The sequence below is a fragment of the Musa acuminata genome, chromosome BXJ3-2 (assembly GCF_036884655.1).
Source record: "Musa acuminata AAA Group cultivar baxijiao chromosome BXJ3-2, Cavendish_Baxijiao_AAA, whole genome shotgun sequence".
In the NCBI taxonomy this organism is placed as follows: Eukaryota; Viridiplantae; Streptophyta; class Magnoliopsida; order Zingiberales; family Musaceae; genus Musa; species Musa acuminata.
In genome coordinates this window covers 21,838,080-21,854,982 of record NC_088350.1, presented here as the reverse complement: position 1 = coordinate 21,854,982, position 16,903 = coordinate 21,838,080, and the positions used below count along the sequence as shown (strand labels likewise).

Sequence of the window (16,903 nt, the reverse complement as noted above, 5' to 3'; positions counted from 1 at the left end):
ATCAAGTGGTTTTCCTAGAATCTCTTCTGGTTAATAATCTTCTTTACAGCTTGCAGGATTGATGACATAAATTGTTATAGCTCGACAAGGTAAGACTTGTCCATCATAATTGATAATTAGACTCTGCAAAAAGTATGGAAGATGAGCTGTGTTCATTGATGTCTCCTGGAAGGCAATTTGAACCGAGTATTCTCTCAGGTGCAAATTCCAGAAATCCGCTTGTTGAAGATGGATGAGAGTACCAGGAAATGGTTTGCAGAAATCCACAACAGAAACTGGAATGAGTTATGCCTGTGAGATATGATTGCAAAGTTTCTTTTATTAGTTTTATTATCATCATACTAGTGTTGATATTGTTATTGGTGTATCATGCAATGCATGCATCACATAGCAGGTTTCAGGAAACTTTGTCACAGAGACAGCAGCTGTTAATTGGGTGCTCTCAAGTTAGCAATGGATCTTGTTTAAGTTTTATCCTTAAGTACTTAATAAAATTGTTGCTTCAATCCTTCATGTAAAGGATTTTGGATTGGTTTACGGTAAGAAATTTAAGTGGCTTTTTTAGGCATTTTCTCGAATCAATTCCCTAATATTAACTTTTTACCGAGTGGTTTCCCATATTAGGCATTTTATCGTTGTTTTTTCCCATAATGAATAATTTGATCATTGATGTTATTCAAAAATATTTTAATTTTGATGATTAATTATCATAATTTTTTTTAAAAAAAATAAAAAATAGTACTAATCATCATAGTATTATTAGTATTTTTTTAGAAAATTATGAGAATTAATTATCATGTTTTTGAATAGTATATGTGATCAAGTTATCTAAGTAAAGATTGAGAATATTTTCATCCAAGTTGAAAAAAATATTCCATGGTAAAAATGAACATGAGAGCATCATCTAATAAAAAGTCAATATAATGATTTTTTTATAAAGTATCAAAGAAATGTAATATGGAATAGCTTAATGTGAGGATTAAAATCAAATAACGTACATTAAAAAAAAATAATGATACGTATCTTTTGAATACGATAATCAATAGAATACCTAGTCACGAAGCACATCTGTCGTCACACATCATCATATAATTTTAATATAATTTTAATTAAAAAATAAACTAGATTTATCTTCTCTCTTTCTACTTTAATCGATCGATGGACAAAGGATCTATCAAAGAGATCGAAAAAATCTCTTTATTCTTTATTCTATCAAAGTTAGCATCCATATTTTCTGTCCATAGGTCAACCCACATATACACCACTGAGTATTCTTGCTGAACTCTTCGAGGACAGATAGGTATACTACATTGTAGTACTTCAGAAATAACAATAATTTTCATGCAAATGATTTCTTTGGACTCGTTTACAGCCACTCTTTCCTGGTGAGAAATTATCTCTAGGCTTCTTCAGCATTCTCCAAACTTGAGGAGCACTGCTGTGAGTGAGTATATCAAATGCATTCTTTTAACCAAGGGCATGTAAATTGCTGCTGTGAGCTTCGAGATCCAACCACTCGATTACCAAATGCTTCTTGTCTACCTCCTCTCTTTCAACTTCAAACCTCATGGTGAGTCTGGATTGGGATGACACCACCGTATAATCATGTTTGTTTGTCGGCAATGCATGATCATGGTCGACGGAGTCGAAGGGAGTTCTGACGCTGATTCGGGAGCATAGCAAGACAACGATGTGCCTTCTTAGGACTGTGATTCGGTTGATCAGGTGACTGGGAAAGAGGCCATGCGTATCTATCTATGTGGATTGAAAGAAAGATACTCCCCACTTTAAATTCGAAGTATGTTGTGCGTGTAATCAATCTCTTTAATCTTTCTTCTGTGGTTGTCGTAATCGCGATTACCATCCTTGCTGTATTATCATTTCTGAAAGGCCTATTGTCGGATGCTAAATATGGCTCGGCGTCTCTGTTGATAATTCCTGCAACAGTGTTAGATGTTTCCAGAAATGTTAGGATCCGTATGGAAGAAATAGATTAACAAGAAGGCTCAAATCTGTGTTATTGTGGACTTGGATTTCGGTCCAGGATATAACCAGGATTTCATTGCTACAGATTATTTAACCCTTTTTTTGGGATGTATCATGATAATCTCGAGCATCATGTTTTTTAGATGAATTTAATTTGAAAGAGTAGGAAATAAGAATAGATAGAATTGATAATAATTTTGTTATGATAGAAAATGATTAAGCATATTGAATTAATTATTTGGATATACTAAGTCTAGTTTCAAATAAAATAAGTTTTTGTACCTATTAAGGTTTTGGGTTAATATGGTTTTAGTCATTGATCACTTAACCTCTTATGATTTACTCGTGTCCAAATTAATCCTTATATTTTCAAAAACATAATATATAAGCTCTCGTCAAATCTAAGTTACTAAACGTTAGACTCTGCTTATTGGGTTAAGGTACGATTTAGTACATATAGTTTTTACGAATGATCACTTAAGTCTTTATGATTTATTCGTACCTAAAATAACCCATATATTTTTAAAATCATAGCATATAAGTCCCTCATGTTAAGTCTGAATTAATATATGTTAGAGTGTGCTTACATGCTGACTCAAAATAAATCAATAATATAATAACAAGTATAATTTAAGTCTAAAAAAGATTAAAAATCATCTTGTAGAGGAAGAGGAAACAGTGGAGACCGTAGCAACGAATGAAGGTGGAGAGATAGAGGTAAGAAAAGTCGGACGCGGAAGTAAGGGAGAGGTGAACTACCACATCATATGTGTGATGAGTGAGGGCATACGAGAGGACAAAGTGGAAGGCAATGTTGACCAGTGTGTATAGCATTGGACTAATCGACGCACATCTGAGGCAAGACCGAAAGCCCTTAAGCTTATCATTAGCATTAGAGAGGCTACATGCGTACGACAGCCTTTTAAGCAGCAATGGCTCGGTACTGCTATTGGTGGTCGCTTCCACAACGATGCCTCCTTCCATCAGTGATGATAATATTAATTTTTTAAAAATTAAATTACATATATTATTATATTAATGATTTATTATGAGTTAGTATGTCATAAGCAGACTCTAACGTTTGTTAACTCAGACTTGATGGGAGGGACTTATATGCTATATTTTTTAAAATATAAGATTTATTTTAGACATGAATAAACTATAATATCTTGAGTGATCCATGGCCAAAACCATAGAAGATAAAATGGACCTTAATCATTTTTTAAACTTAAATTACATATATGATTATATTAATAGTTTATTGTGAGTCAACATGTCACGTAAATAGACTCTAACATCTATTAACTTAAACATGATGACAGAACTTATATGCTATGTTTATTAAAATATATGAGTTATTTTAGATACAAGTAAATAATAATAACTTAAGTGATCTATGACTAAAATTACAGAACTAAAATAAACCTTAACCATAAAATTTTTAATAAAAGGTTATAAGTAATTTAGTATAGAACGAGTCCCTTTGTAGAATCCAAGTGATCAATTGGAACAAAAATTTCGACAAGGATTTAAACTCCAAATCTTTCGAGATATTAAAAAAAATATGTATATAAATCTAATTTTCAAAGGATCAAATTTTACTCATATAATAAGAATTTAGTAAAAAAAATTATAGTTGAAACAAAAACAATTTTATGGTTGAAGGAGGTTGATATCATTTTCAAAAACAAATATGTTTAAAATACTCATAATTTCGGATAAAAATTAAACGAGATTAGAACACTTGTCTTAAAATAATTTAATCTTGAATAAAAAAAATTAATCCAAAAATCCTAAGCCAAATCAAGTATCGATCGACGTGACAGTCTTTTTACATTGACCGATTCTCTTCATCTCATTGCCAAGGTCAATAGTGTTGATGGATCCAATTCGATCCAATTCAATCTGGTTTTATCGGATCGTATGACGATTATGATCCAGCGATCCAAATAATTTTCTTTTACCTATCTGATTCTATTATATAACTTACATACGTATGTATATATTTGTTGCTCGGATTTTTCATTTATCGGATCGGATTCGAATCGACCGCCATCCGATCCGTTTGCAGCCGTATAAATGTGCTGACGACGCCATTTTAAAGGGCCGCCTTTTGGGGTTCGGCATATTAAGTTTGTGGATCTTTCTTGGGCTCATATAGGCCCTCGTAGTCTCGACTTTTCTCGAATCCCGCTCGGCAAAGTTTTAGGGTTTTGGTTTCTTAGAGAAGCCGCAGCGACGGAAGCGCCAGTAGTACCGTAGTCGCTCACCCCGATCGCTTTGCTCGACGTGGGTGATTTCTAGTTTTATCTGCTGCAAGCTCTAAGAGATCCATCGGCCTTGTGAAATGGCGGTATGTTGAGTCGTTTCGATGAGTTCTCTTGGTAGGTTCTGTAACAATTTCTGATGACAGAGCTTTGCCTTGACCTTCTTTTGATTCTTTTGGTGTTTAGGCTGCGCGGCTTCTTAAGGATGAAGCTACCGAGGAGAAAGGAGATCGGGCGAGGATGGTATGCAGTCTTTTTTTGATCCGTTTTAGATAATATGTAATACTTAGAGTAGTTTCTGTCGTTGGATCTAGCTTAATGGACAACATCGATCTTTTCTCTGACATTTTCTCTTACTCCAATGCACTTGACTTCGATCGTTACTTATAACTTTAGAGGAAAAAAAGAACAATTTTTTGTTGAAGGTCGAGAAGTTGGCGGTTACAAACAGTTGTTATGCATTGCGCTTCTTTTGTCTAGTCAACTGTATATATTAAGTTGAAAGACGGAGTTGACGAGTATACAGATTTATTAGGTTGAATATTTAGGGTATGATATCCACTTATGCCAAAAATTCAAGCTGGTCAAACATGCGATGAATCTGAAACAACTAGTATTACATTATTCCTTTTGCATGATGTAATTACATATGTTTAAGTGCTGAGGATTGAACCCTCATTTTGCTGCCATAGGTTATTTAAGGCTGCAGTGATATTGTCATGTGAAATAAGTAAACATTAAGATAGTGTTTATTTTTTCATCCATCCTATTAATTGTTAGAAGCTGAAACCTAGTGATATTGGATTATCATATCGAATATCGATTATGGACATAGTGAGACAGGCAGTTGACTGAGTTTTAGGAGGATATCAATTGATCAACAGTCTCAAGCTATAGCATATTTGAATTAATAATTAAATATCTAGGAAACAGGTAATTTCTGGTCAGAAGCATGGTCTCTTACAAACATTGATCTGGATTTTCTTATTCAGTTAGCTTCTTTTGTGTTATATGAATCTTACATATTAAGATATTCTTCCATACATATACGATGCTTTAAAAAGTTGATCTCATAGTTGAACTGTCTTTTGCAGGCATCGTTCATTGGTGCCATGGCAATTGCCGACTTGGTGAAGACAACTTTAGGGCCAAAAGGAATGGTAGGCCCTTCCATTGTTTAATTTCTGTAGCTGTTTGTTCAATCCTTGTTAATCAAATTAACCTGTGGTTTGCGGTGCTTAATGGTAGGACAAGATATTGCAATCAACTGGCCGAGGACGCAATGTTACTGTTACTAATGATGGTGCTACTATCTTGAAGTCACTTCACATTGACAATCCAGCTGCTAAGGTCCTTGTTGGTATCCTTTGCCAGGCTGTATTGTTTAGTTTCCTGTATTGCGTGCTATTGAATTCTTATTTTTTCAAAATTTCTCAATATCTAATTGACTTCTTTATTTAAAAGCTAATCATGATGTAGTGACTATTTTCAGAAAATGAAACTCCTTAACTTTAGAACTAGATATATCCAAGGTTCAAGATGACGAGGTCGGTGATGGGACAACATCGGTTGTTGTTTTGGCTGGAGAACTTCTGAGGGAGGCTGAAAAATTAGTCAATCAAAAAATTCATCCGATGACCATTATTTCAGGTCTACTTTTGTCTTCTTTATGTTAGATATTTATTATGCTGTGGCACATCCTACTTATATGATAATGTGAAGATTGTCAAGTTTGAGTGTGATGTATTGTATTGTATGAAGCTGATGAGATATATCTTTCCAGTATTGATCTGTGCTTCTTTTCATGAATTTCTAGGCATGATTACCTGTATCGATTTTCTTTTGAGTAAATTATGATCCACATTATTTGTAACATGCTCTCTGTTTTTCGAGATAAGGATACGGCTTCCATCATATTGGTGGAAGCCTAATGTACTAGGCTGTTTGCTTTCTGTACATGTTTTTGCAAAATAAAATAATCCTATTTCTTACTCAAAATTTTGCAGAAGAATTCTACATTCAGTGACTTGCTATTCTGTTAAACCATGGGTGACACATAAGTGGGATAGTAGGTGGTATTTTGATGGTAAAGCTTATTTTTAAGGATCAAGGAGATTTATCCAATTATGAAGAATATATGAATCAGTGAGAGTAAGTGGCTCTAAAAAAAAGGTTGATATTTAATGGAGCTCTATGGGGTGGGGGGGTAGTGGGTAATGCCAACTAGGTCCATAAAGGATGATTGGTATCTCTATTGAGGTTGGAATAATAGTTTATCGGTTTTAACCACGAATTTGAGTGGATATCTTTGTAAACAAAATATGAGCAAAATATTTTGATTTTTGATCCTTTATATGTTTTACATGCTATAGATTTACATTTGTAGTGATATTGTGGTATCAGGAGTTTCATACTTTGAAATAAAATGATCCTTGCTCCATATTCTCTTTCTTGTACACTTTCTTGATTAAAATATTTTGTGGTGGACAAAGATTAGCTAATGGAAGGGTTTATTTGTTTATTGAATTATTGTTATATTAGAGTTCTGTTTTCATGATCTTATAGGCTACAGAATGGCTGCTGAGTGTGCACGTAATGCTTTACTGCTGAAGGCTAAGGATAACAAACAGGATCCAGGTATCAGTTACTTTGAATGTGTAATTTGCCAGACTAAGACCAACCCTTCAAATAGTTATGCATAAGCTTATACTCAAATTGACAGTGTAACTTTTAATGGGAGCACACATAGCTATCTGAGGTGTTCTCATTATATTTAGGTTGTTATTTTGTAACTTTTAGATTGAAGGATAAGTGAACCTGTTTCTATTTTCATATTATATTTATTCCTTCACATTTTTTTTTATCATTATGTGCTATTTTCATGATGCAGATAAGTTTAAGTCAGATTTGATGAAAATTGCTATGACAACTTTAAGTTCAAAAATACTCTCCCAGGACAAGGAACATTTTGCTAAACTAGCAGTCGATGCTGTTTTGAGGCTTAAGGTATGTAGTAATCTTGTTTTCTACAATGATTATATTATTTCTTGTAAACAACATATTTTCAGTTGTGTCATTGTGTATTAACATTATTGAATATAGTTATTCTTCTGGATTTACTTTCTATTACACATTTTGACTTTGAGGTACATTTTCTTTTCTCCCCTACTCTGTAAGACAGTTGTTCGAATTATGCAATGCCTCTATGTAAGAAATGTTTCTGTGGAAAGATCCACCTTGTTTATCATGTCTTGAGAAGTAATTTATTGTATGAGGATTTGCAGGGATAAAATGAAGAGATGATGAGCATCAATGGCATGCCTTTGCCATTGGCAATGAGATATTAACCATTAAAGGATTTATAAAAATAAGTATTTTTCAGGGATCTATATGACATCAATGGTTGTCAATTTTATAAGGTTGAAGAATACAAGGAACCTAAAAAAAAAATTAGTTTGCTTATTGATCTTTCAAGTGTCTACTAATCACACATTTTCATGTGTTAAAATTGACTAAATAATTCAAATGCAATATTTATTGACATTCAGATCAAGTAAAACTTGCTTGTTTTTGTGCTTTGAAATCAATTTAACCTTACAAGCATGATAATAATGGATATTAAATAAAAAATTATACTTTTTGTTTGAGATTAGCTAATATCTTTGAAAAAAATACAATCATGCCATATTTTATTAACATATTTTTTATGTTTGGTATTATACACACAACCATATCTGTTGACCCTTCACAAATTGTATTTGCTTCATTTGCATGAATTTAATATATTTATTGTTACATTTGCATGTGGTGCAATATATTTTATACTACTCATTAGTAGAGTATTGCTGTACTTCAAATTGTTGTTTTTAGTTTTAAGGAGTAAGATCTCATTACATATGTTCTTCCTATGTGTTCTTAATTATAAGAAAAACATGAAGAGAGTAAGGAGAAAAAAAGGTGATTTGAATAGTGATTTATTTGGTCAGTACCTGTTTAATAACGTTTTTTGTAAGCTTTGATGTGATGCTACATCTCTTGTAATGTTGTCTCTTTACTGAGGTAATCACTTTAAAGCTAATAAAAGGATTGTGAGATTCTGTTGCTAGTTAAACCTATTTTCTAAATTGTGTATTTTGTCAACTATTCAGGGCAGCACAAACTTGGAGTCTATCCAGATTATTAAGAAGGCTGGAGGTTCGCTTAAAGATTCATTTCTAGATGAAGGGTAGGCATTTCATTACATTTTTTAAAGATTTATTATTCATGGTGTGTGATCTGTAAATGCTTGTTCTTTTGACTCAAAGAATTCTACTTCTTTTCAAATGTGTAGTTGAGTTTTAATCATGGATAAATATTTCCTCCATTGTTTATGATTCCATGTATTTGTCATTATGATAATTAGTTTCTTATTGCATTTATACTTTACTCAAGTTAGACGTGGATACCTGGATATACAATTTTGGCAAAATTTGATGGACTACCCTTCATAAGTTCTTTTTTGGTTAAAGCTCAGTGGTGTTTCTGAGCAGAAAATTCAACTACACTGTTAGCAATAGGCATTTTGGCATGTTAAATTTATATATTACTGGTGAATGTGGTTCATTGTATGTCCTTTGTTGTGAGATGATGTTAAAGAGTTATTTTTCTTGAAAATAGTTTGTGGTTTTGAGGGTGACTGTGTGGATGTTTATGTAGTTTAATATGTTTTTTTTAGGGTTATTCTTTCCCTGTGAGGTCATTGTCCTGTTAATTACTTCCTTAATATAGTTTCTATGACCAAATATTACTCCTTGGTGATTCTTTACTACTCATTGAAGTCTTTGACACATTCCTTATTCTTGTCGAGATTGCAACTTTTTTATTTCACTTATTCAATTCTTGTTGCCTTTTATCATAATATATTGCTCTTAGGACTCTTAGAAACTGTGCAGGTTGGATTGTCACGATTTTGTGTTTTGTTGACATCATGGTCTAATGATTATGTTCAAAATAACTGATCTTTGTACTTGTAGGGCTGTTTTCGCAATGCAGTTTATGCTTGCATGTTTAAAGAATTTTGTTTTCTAGTATAAAGAAGCATTGTGAATCCCAAACCGGAGTTTAAGTGGTGAAACTTGAGACTTCGCTTTGTTTTCTTAATATCTGAAATCTTCGGTACCATGGGCAGGTTTATTCTTGACAAGAAAATAGGAATTGGTCAACCAAAACACATTGAAAATGCCAAGATTTTGGTGGCAAACACTGCTATGGATACTGACAAAGTCAAAATATATGGGGCTCGAGTTCGTGTTGATTCGATGGCTAAAGTTGCAGAGATCGAGGGGGCTGAAAAGGAGAAGATGAAACAAAAAGTGCAGAAAATCATAGCTCATGGCATCAACTGTTTTGTCAACAGGCAGCTGATTTATAACTTCCCTGAGGAACTCTTTGCAGATGCTGGTATTCTTGCCATTGAGCATGCTGACTTTGATGGAATTGAGCGGCTAGCCTTGGTGACTGGTGGTGAGATTGCATCAACTTTCGATAACCCGGAGTCTGTTAAGCTTGGACATTGCAAGCTGATTGAGGAGATAATGATTGGGGAGGACAAATTGATTCATTTTTCTGGTGTTGAGATGGGTCAGGCCTGTACCGTTGTTCTAAGAGGTGCAAGGTATGTCTTTGACACAATTTGACAGGCTTCAGTTTTGCTTTAGATTTGAGAGCGGTGTTGGTAGCTTTCACTTGACTTTTGGCTGATACTTGCTATATGAAATCGATAATCACTTGATTTTTATATTATTATCTCTAGTTCCCATGTGCTGGATGAAGCAGAAAGGTCTTTGCACGATGCCCTCTGTGTGCTGTCTCAGACAGTGAATGATAGTAGGGTCTTGCTTGGGGGTGGATGGCCTGAGATGGTGATGGCTAAGGAGGTAGACGAACTTGCTCGTAAGACTCCAGGGAAGAAATCTCATGCCATTGAGGCTTTCTCGCGATCACTCCAAGCAATACCTACAATCATTGCCGACAATGCTGGTCTGGACAGTGCTGAGCTTATCTCTCAGCTTCGAGCTGAGCATCACAAGGACACAACTAACGCTGGAATTGACATCATATCTGGTGGTGTAAGTAGAACAGGATCGTGCATACTTGTTCTTGTGTGCTAAGCCAATGCTTAATTTCATTTTGAATCTCCCAAATCTGTTCTCTGACACAGGTTGGAGATATGGACAAGCTAGGGATATCAGAGGCCTTCAAGGTGAAGCAAGCTGTTCTTTTGTCAGCAACCGAGGCAGCTGAGATGATATTGAGGGTTGACGAGATTATCACTTGCGCGCCACGGAGAAGGGAAGATAGAATGTGATTTTGATGCATCACCTCAACCTTGAGCATGCCTCGACGATAATATCGTCGAGGGGTTTGCATGCAATGTTTTCTATGGGGATGAGTGCTTATGAACAATTGAGTTGATTTCTGTACCCAACCGTGTGCTTTATCTATTTCTTGATCAAGTAAACTATTAAATTTGAACATTTGTTGTGCCAAAGGTCTGCAAAGTCTACATCATTATATGTTCTTCATCGCAAGGGTCTATCTATCGAGACTCACACTATGATCAAACTTGATATTGTACTTGTGCTATTTGCATTAGCCCAGGAGAAGCTGAGATGCCTGGTGGTTGTCCGATCAACAATGGTGGGCACAACCTGCAAGCAAAGACCGACTGCATTCGAGTAGAAACAGGTCAGCCTTAAAAACTCTTTATTCATGCTCTGATGAGTTGTCGAGTGACTTAGTGTTCTATCTAATTCTCTATCGCTACATCCCTGCCCTAACGCAATATGTTGCTTGGAGTCATAAGCGAAGAAGCTTAGAGTGCAAGTTTGGATCGTTCGTTCTTCCCAGGTAAGAAAGATTCTTGGAAGTTTCATTTGAACGTTCTCTGTGACTTCATTTTCTTGGATCTGTTCAATGGCAGGAACTCTCTTCCTATCTGCATCGTCCTTTTTCAGTCTGACGGGCCCAAGTTTCTGGAAGAAAAACGAGTAGGTAATGATGACTTTTCGTATATATAATTTTATTTTTTTTTATAGCATAGCTCAAGAGAAATTAGTGGCCTACTTTGATTCGAGTCAAAAACAAGCTTACGAGTCAAGCTTATCCGCCAACCGACGCATCCCTTTCGGCCGTGAAAAAGGTGCTACTATTCCTGGCCACGGCAGGTGTGTGAAAGGCTCCCTCTCCTCCTCTCCCACCACGTGGCGACAAGAGAATGGTCCTCGGGACACTGGAGGCCACGAAAAAAGCGCACCCGGTTCATTGACGCGGTCGCTGGCCAAAGCCAATGGAAATGGAAAAAGAGCGCGACCCGTTGGTGCCACATCGCCACGTCAGAACCGACAAGCCTTATCCACAACCCACCCCGAGATCCTCTCCCTTCCCCCCTCCCCCCGCGCCGCAGCATTTCCACGTCTCACGATTCATCGCCGTCGATAAATACTAGCGCGGTTGCTGACGGTGCCGTGGAGATCGGTGGTTCTTCCACATGTTTTAATTCTCTCGAGTCTTATTGATGTCGTTTATTTCTTTTTTGGTGTTTTTTCCCTGTCGTTGGCCACCCGTTTCCTTCGCCTTTCCTCACGCCCACCGCCCTATAAAGAAACTAACGCACGCCTCTCCTCTCCCAGCGTGCACTTCTCCGTTGCCTCATCTCGTTTCTTCTTCCTTTCTCCGCTTCGTTCATTTTCGCCTAGATTGGTTCTTGTGAGGTTTCAGCTTTTAGTTTGTAGTGATTTGGTTTTGGTCCCTGGTCTGTGTCATGAATGCAACCGGCTCCATGGGGATCGCCGTCACCGTAAGACCCTGCTGCCGTCTCCTTGTCGCCCAGCTCTTCCCGGAATGCCCCTGCCACCAACGCCGCGCCGCCGCCGCCGCCGCCTTCTTCTTCCCAAGATGCCCCCACGACCGCCGCCGCGCCCCCGCCCTCTCACTCGCCCCTCAGCGCCGATCCGCTGCGTCCTTGGTCCGCGCCGCCCTCGCCCCGGCGAGGGACGAGGCCGCGGTGTCCGACGCCCGCCGACTGTCCACCGCGGCCGGGCCCGTGCCTGGCGTCGATAGGGCCTTCGAGCGGATCTTCGTCCAGGGCCTCGCCGCCGTCGAGCCCCTCGTGATCGAGAGGGTGGCGGAGAAGGAGCGGATGCTCGTGGTGGAAGAAAAGAGGAAGGTTGAGGAGGTGGAGGAGGAGCAGAGAACGGAGGTGGCCAAGGCGCGGGAGGTTTCGGAGTCGGAGAAGGAGGCGTGGAGACTGTTGAAGAATGCGGTGGTGGAGTACTGTGGGAGCCCGGTGGGAACGGTGGCAGCCACTGATCCGGCCGCGGAGGCCCTCAATTACGATCAGGTCTTCATCCGCGACTTCGTGCCATCCGCCCTCGCCTTCCTCCTCAAGGGGGAGACAGAGATCGTCCGGAATTTTCTCCTCTACACCTTGCAGTTGCAGGTAAAACGGATCAAAATCCCCTTTTTTTTCCCCTTGGCATCTATTATTTTGTAGTAGATCTCTTTGGTAAAATTTATTTCGTTTCAATGATTTCTTTGTGGATTTAGACGATAACTCATCTTCATTTCTCTTGATAATTAATTGTATCACAAGTTGCTACTTCAGTTATGCAAAAATTTAGGGTTCATACTGTATCTTCAGATATCTTTCTCATTTTCCGACGTTGCATCTTGTGATTAAGGAAGGTTTAAAATGGAAAATCGGGATCAGATCAGACATTGCTACAAAGTTGAGTTTATTGAATTTTGGGGGATGGTTTTTTTTGGATGATTGTTGTTGGGTCTGTCGGAACATTTTGATTACTTGACCTGCCAATACCAACTGTCCTTATTGGTCTTAGTCTGTATTCCAGAATAAGTCAAAGTTATTCCAATTTCACATTCCTGAAAAGTCTAGTGAAACAGCAACCATGACAATATGACAACAACCAGATGCTTCTACAATCAGCTTTGAAGCATAAAACTTGAAGACTGTTGCCTACACAAACTATCTTGTTTGTATGTGAATTTAAGACAATGCACTGAATGTTTCCTGGTTTCAGTTTAAGTTAATGAACTTAGATATCTCTGACAAGATTTGTCTGCATGATTTGAATTCAAACCTGAGTATGTTCTTTTGATATATAGAGTTGGGAAAAGACTGTGGATTGCTACAGCCCTGGACAAGGGCTGATGCCGGCAAGCTTTAAGGTCAGAAGTGTTCCTATGGATGTAAGTAAGGATGAAGTTGAGGAGATGCTGGACCCTGATTTTGGCGAATCAGCAATTGGACGTGTTGCTCCAGTAGATTCTGGTGAGCCTGTCGAACATTTCTGGAATAGTAGTAATTTCTTAAAGGCATTTAGATCTCATGGTCTTCTTTGACAGGTTTGTGGTGGATTATCTTGCTAAGAGCTTATGGAAAGATTACTGGGGACTATACATTACAGGAGAGAGTGGATGTGCAAACTGGCATCAAACTTATCCTGAATTTATGCTTATCTGATGGGTTTGACATGTTTCCTACTCTCCTTGTCACCGATGGCTCTTGCATGATAGATCGACGAATGGGCATTCATGGACATCCTCTTGAAATCCAAGTAAGTTAAGTTCTGATGCATTTTCTTTTTTAACAAGTTTGGAGTAGCTTGCTTTCAGTTTGGCTATCAGATATTTCTTTTATTTCTGGTTCGTAAGAATTATTTTCACATGTGTATTGTTGTTTTGTTGTTGGGCTTGCAATTCATTGTGAATGGTATTCCTGAACCTATTGGCAGGTTTATTTAGAAAATAAATAAAACCTGTCATGTAGTACTCTTCAGTTAAAATGTCCAAGACAAGGTTTTGCTTTCTTAAAATGACACTAATAAATTAGCCATAGAACAAGTAATAGGGTGATTCTTATTCTTTTGTGCATTTAAATATTATAAGAGAACCTTCTGACCAGCAAAACAATCAATGTTATAATGAGGAAGCTCATGGAAGAGTCCTTTCTCGTAAGGAGAAAACAGAGGATATGTGGCCATTTTTTATTATTTCTTTTTTGGGAACAATCATGAATCACAAAGCACATTTATGCCCTTGGGTAGCCCAAAAATAAAGTAAATCCTTCAACAAGATAATGTGGGATTGTCATGTCATTTTCCATACTTTCTATCAAACATTAGTTTACATTCAAATTTTAAAGTGAACAGAGTTTGTTGATTGCTGCAGTTGTAACCTACTTTTAAATTTGCCCACTTAAGATAACCAACAGTTTTAGTAGGAAAATAAACTTGCATTTGACCTGACTTAATTTCACAGAAGATCATCTTACGTTGCATGTATGGACAAAGTAAAAATATGATCTAGAAGATAACTATTATATACTATGCCTTTAAACCAAGTTGACCATGATATATTTGTGCCAAACACAGCTAAATTAACTGTAATTATATCTTTGTCGGTTAAAACTAAGCTGAGTGTAAAATGAAACAGTGTTTATGAACATTTAATGTCAATTATGTACACAGCTCTGGAGTATTCTTTCTACTATGCATGACCAACTAGGGACTGCCAATGACTACCAACCTGAATCCGTGTTAGGTTTTAGTCAAACATCTTAGTTCTGCTTGTTTTCTGGGTAACTTGCATTCTGATATGTAGAAATTCTGAAGATTTAATGAGTGAGATTGCTTGATATGATCAAATTATTATTTATATACATGTGCTTGACAATTTATAGTATACAGGCTTTGTTCTACTGTGCTTTGCGTTGCTCACGTGAAATGATTGCCGTCAATGATGGATCAAAGAGCCTGCTGCGTGCTATTAATAACAGACTCAGTGCCCTATCATTCCACATCAGAGAGTATTATTGGGTGGATATGAAGAAGATCAATGAGATTTATCGTTATAAGACAGAAGAATATTCCCAAGATGCAATTAACAAGTTCAACATCTATCCTGAGCAAATCCCTGGTTGGCTAGTGGATTGGGTTCCTGAAAAAGGTGGTTACTTTATTGGGAATCTTCAGCCAGCCCACATGGATTTTAGGTTCTTCTCGCTGGGTAATTTATGGGCTATTGTCTCATCTTTGGCCACTCCAAGACAAGCTGAGGGCATTCTCGATCTTATTGAAACAAAATGGGATGACCTTGTTGGGAATATGCCACTGAAGATATGTTATCCTGCTTTAGAGTACGAAGAATGGCGCATAATTACAGGGAGTGATCCAAAGAATACGTAAGTTCTTAACCCAGCATGACCTTTTTAGTATTCTGTGATTTTGAAACTATATGCCCCTCTATATTGATCAGTGTGAACAGTATTTTGTGAAACATACGAACAAGCTGAAGCTTTTTATGAATTTTTTGGTTAATAGTTCTTACTCAGGGCTTTATTGAAATGTATGCATTCGTTGAAATACAAGTACACAAATTATATTATGGAACTTAATATCAATATGCTTCATTGTTAGGACTTCTTTTGGGAGATAGAAAATCTAGGATGTAGTTGTGAGTTAAACTGTCATACTATTTCCTTTTCTATCAGCGAAGAAAACATATTTTTATATACAGGCTTTCTTTCTTTTTTTTTTTTCCTAACAATAATGTTGAATTTTGCAGGCCCTGGTCATATCATAATGGTGGATCATGGCCTACTTTGCTGTGGCAGGTACGGAAGTTTTACGATGAGCACTCTGTATCTTCTATTTCCTCGAGCATTTTACTAAATGCTTTGTTTGTTTGATATTCTAGTTCACGTCGGCTTGCATCAAAATGGGCAGGCCTGAATTGGCCCGAAAGGCAATTACCATAGCTGAGAACCGACTTTCAAATGACAAGTGGCCTGAATACTATGATACTCCGACTGGCAGATTTATCGGAAAGCAATCACGGCTTTATCAAACATGGACAATTGCTGGGTTCCTGGCTTCAAAATTGCTGTTGGAGAATCCAGAAATGGCTTCCATATTGACATTCGAGGAAGATCTTGAGCTTCTGGAGGGCTGTGCCTGCAACCTGATCAAGAGTCCTCGGACCCAATGCTCCCGCCGTGCTGCCAAGTCGCATGTCCTTCATTGACTATATCAACATATCTTTTTTCATTTTTTTCTTGATGGTTATATTATGTATAGTAGAAAGAAATCACACATGGAAGGGATCCACCTCCATACTTGAAGAGAGAGAATGGATCCCCTTCCTGTCTAGCTAAAGATGAGATTTGTTTGCCCAGTGGTCTCATGATGCAATGCTCATTGTTTTTGTTGAGCTACCATCCATGGTGACTGTGTGGGCTTGATGATGCCCAATGCTGGGCTTCAAGTGATGTGTATATGTTGACGACACATTGATTACCAGTAACCTCTGTACCCGGATTAAAGTTTATACGACTGTCTGTGGTGAATTGTATTCCAAAGTTTAGATGGTGTTGTGATTAATTTTAGTTTCAACTTGAAATTTGTTGTTGTGATTGGTTTTATTTGGAGCTTGAAATGCTTATACCCCCTAGTTGAGCACTTGTAATCCCTTGCATTATGGACATGGTTTTGTTGCCTCCACAACAACAAGATGGTGACTTGCCTCATGAAAGCTCATCTCTAGCCTCCACTTTGTGATGACATGCATTTTTTTCTTTTTTTTTTGGAATG

At 37.2% G+C, this 16,903-nt stretch overlaps 2 protein-coding genes across 2 annotated transcripts; both read left to right on the top strand.

The window, feature by feature from the left end:
• The first annotated feature begins 4,125 nt into the window (after positions 1–4,125).
• LOC103969406 (T-complex protein 1 subunit beta) lies at positions 4,126–10,768 on the top strand. Its single transcript, XM_009382923.3, has 11 exons — positions 4,126–4,339; positions 4,440–4,496; positions 5,348–5,413; positions 5,502–5,613; positions 5,775–5,903; positions 6,819–6,890; positions 7,144–7,259; positions 8,402–8,478; positions 9,421–9,906; positions 10,045–10,360; positions 10,453–10,768. The coding sequence occupies exons 1-11, from the start codon at positions 4,334–4,336 to the stop codon at positions 10,597–10,599; spliced, it is 1,584 nt and encodes a 527-aa protein (XP_009381198.2). The 5' UTR covers positions 4,126–4,333; the 3' UTR covers positions 10,600–10,768.
• A 676-nt stretch (positions 10,769–11,444) lies between these two features.
• Positions 11,445–16,671, top strand: LOC135631250 (alkaline/neutral invertase A, mitochondrial-like). The gene is made up of 6 exons (XM_065138763.1): positions 11,445–12,732; positions 13,419–13,584; positions 13,659–13,870; positions 15,002–15,495; positions 15,879–15,927; positions 16,011–16,671. The coding sequence occupies exons 1-6, from the start codon at positions 12,055–12,057 to the stop codon at positions 16,335–16,337; spliced, it is 1,926 nt and encodes a 641-aa protein (XP_064994835.1). The 5' UTR covers positions 11,445–12,054; the 3' UTR covers positions 16,338–16,671.
• The last annotated feature ends 232 nt before the right edge of the window (positions 16,672–16,903 follow it).

Coding starts and splice junctions, on each gene's coding strand:
- LOC103969406 (XM_009382923.3), top strand. Junction 5,414..5,501: donor CTTTAGGGCCAAAAGGAATG/GTAGGCCCTTCC, acceptor GCTTAATGGTAG/GACAAGATATTGCAATCAAC. Junction 5,904..6,818: donor TCCGATGACCATTATTTCAG/GTCTACTTTTGT, acceptor ATGATCTTATAG/GCTACAGAATGGCTGCTGAG.
- LOC135631250 (XM_065138763.1), top strand. CDS start 12,055: ATGAATGCAACCGGCTCCATGGGGATCGCCGTCACCGTAAGACCCTGC. Junction 15,496..15,878: donor GGGAGTGATCCAAAGAATAC/GTAAGTTCTTAA, acceptor TGAATTTTGCAG/GCCCTGGTCATATCATAATG. Junction 15,928..16,010: donor GGCCTACTTTGCTGTGGCAG/GTACGGAAGTTT, acceptor TTGATATTCTAG/TTCACGTCGGCTTGCATCAA.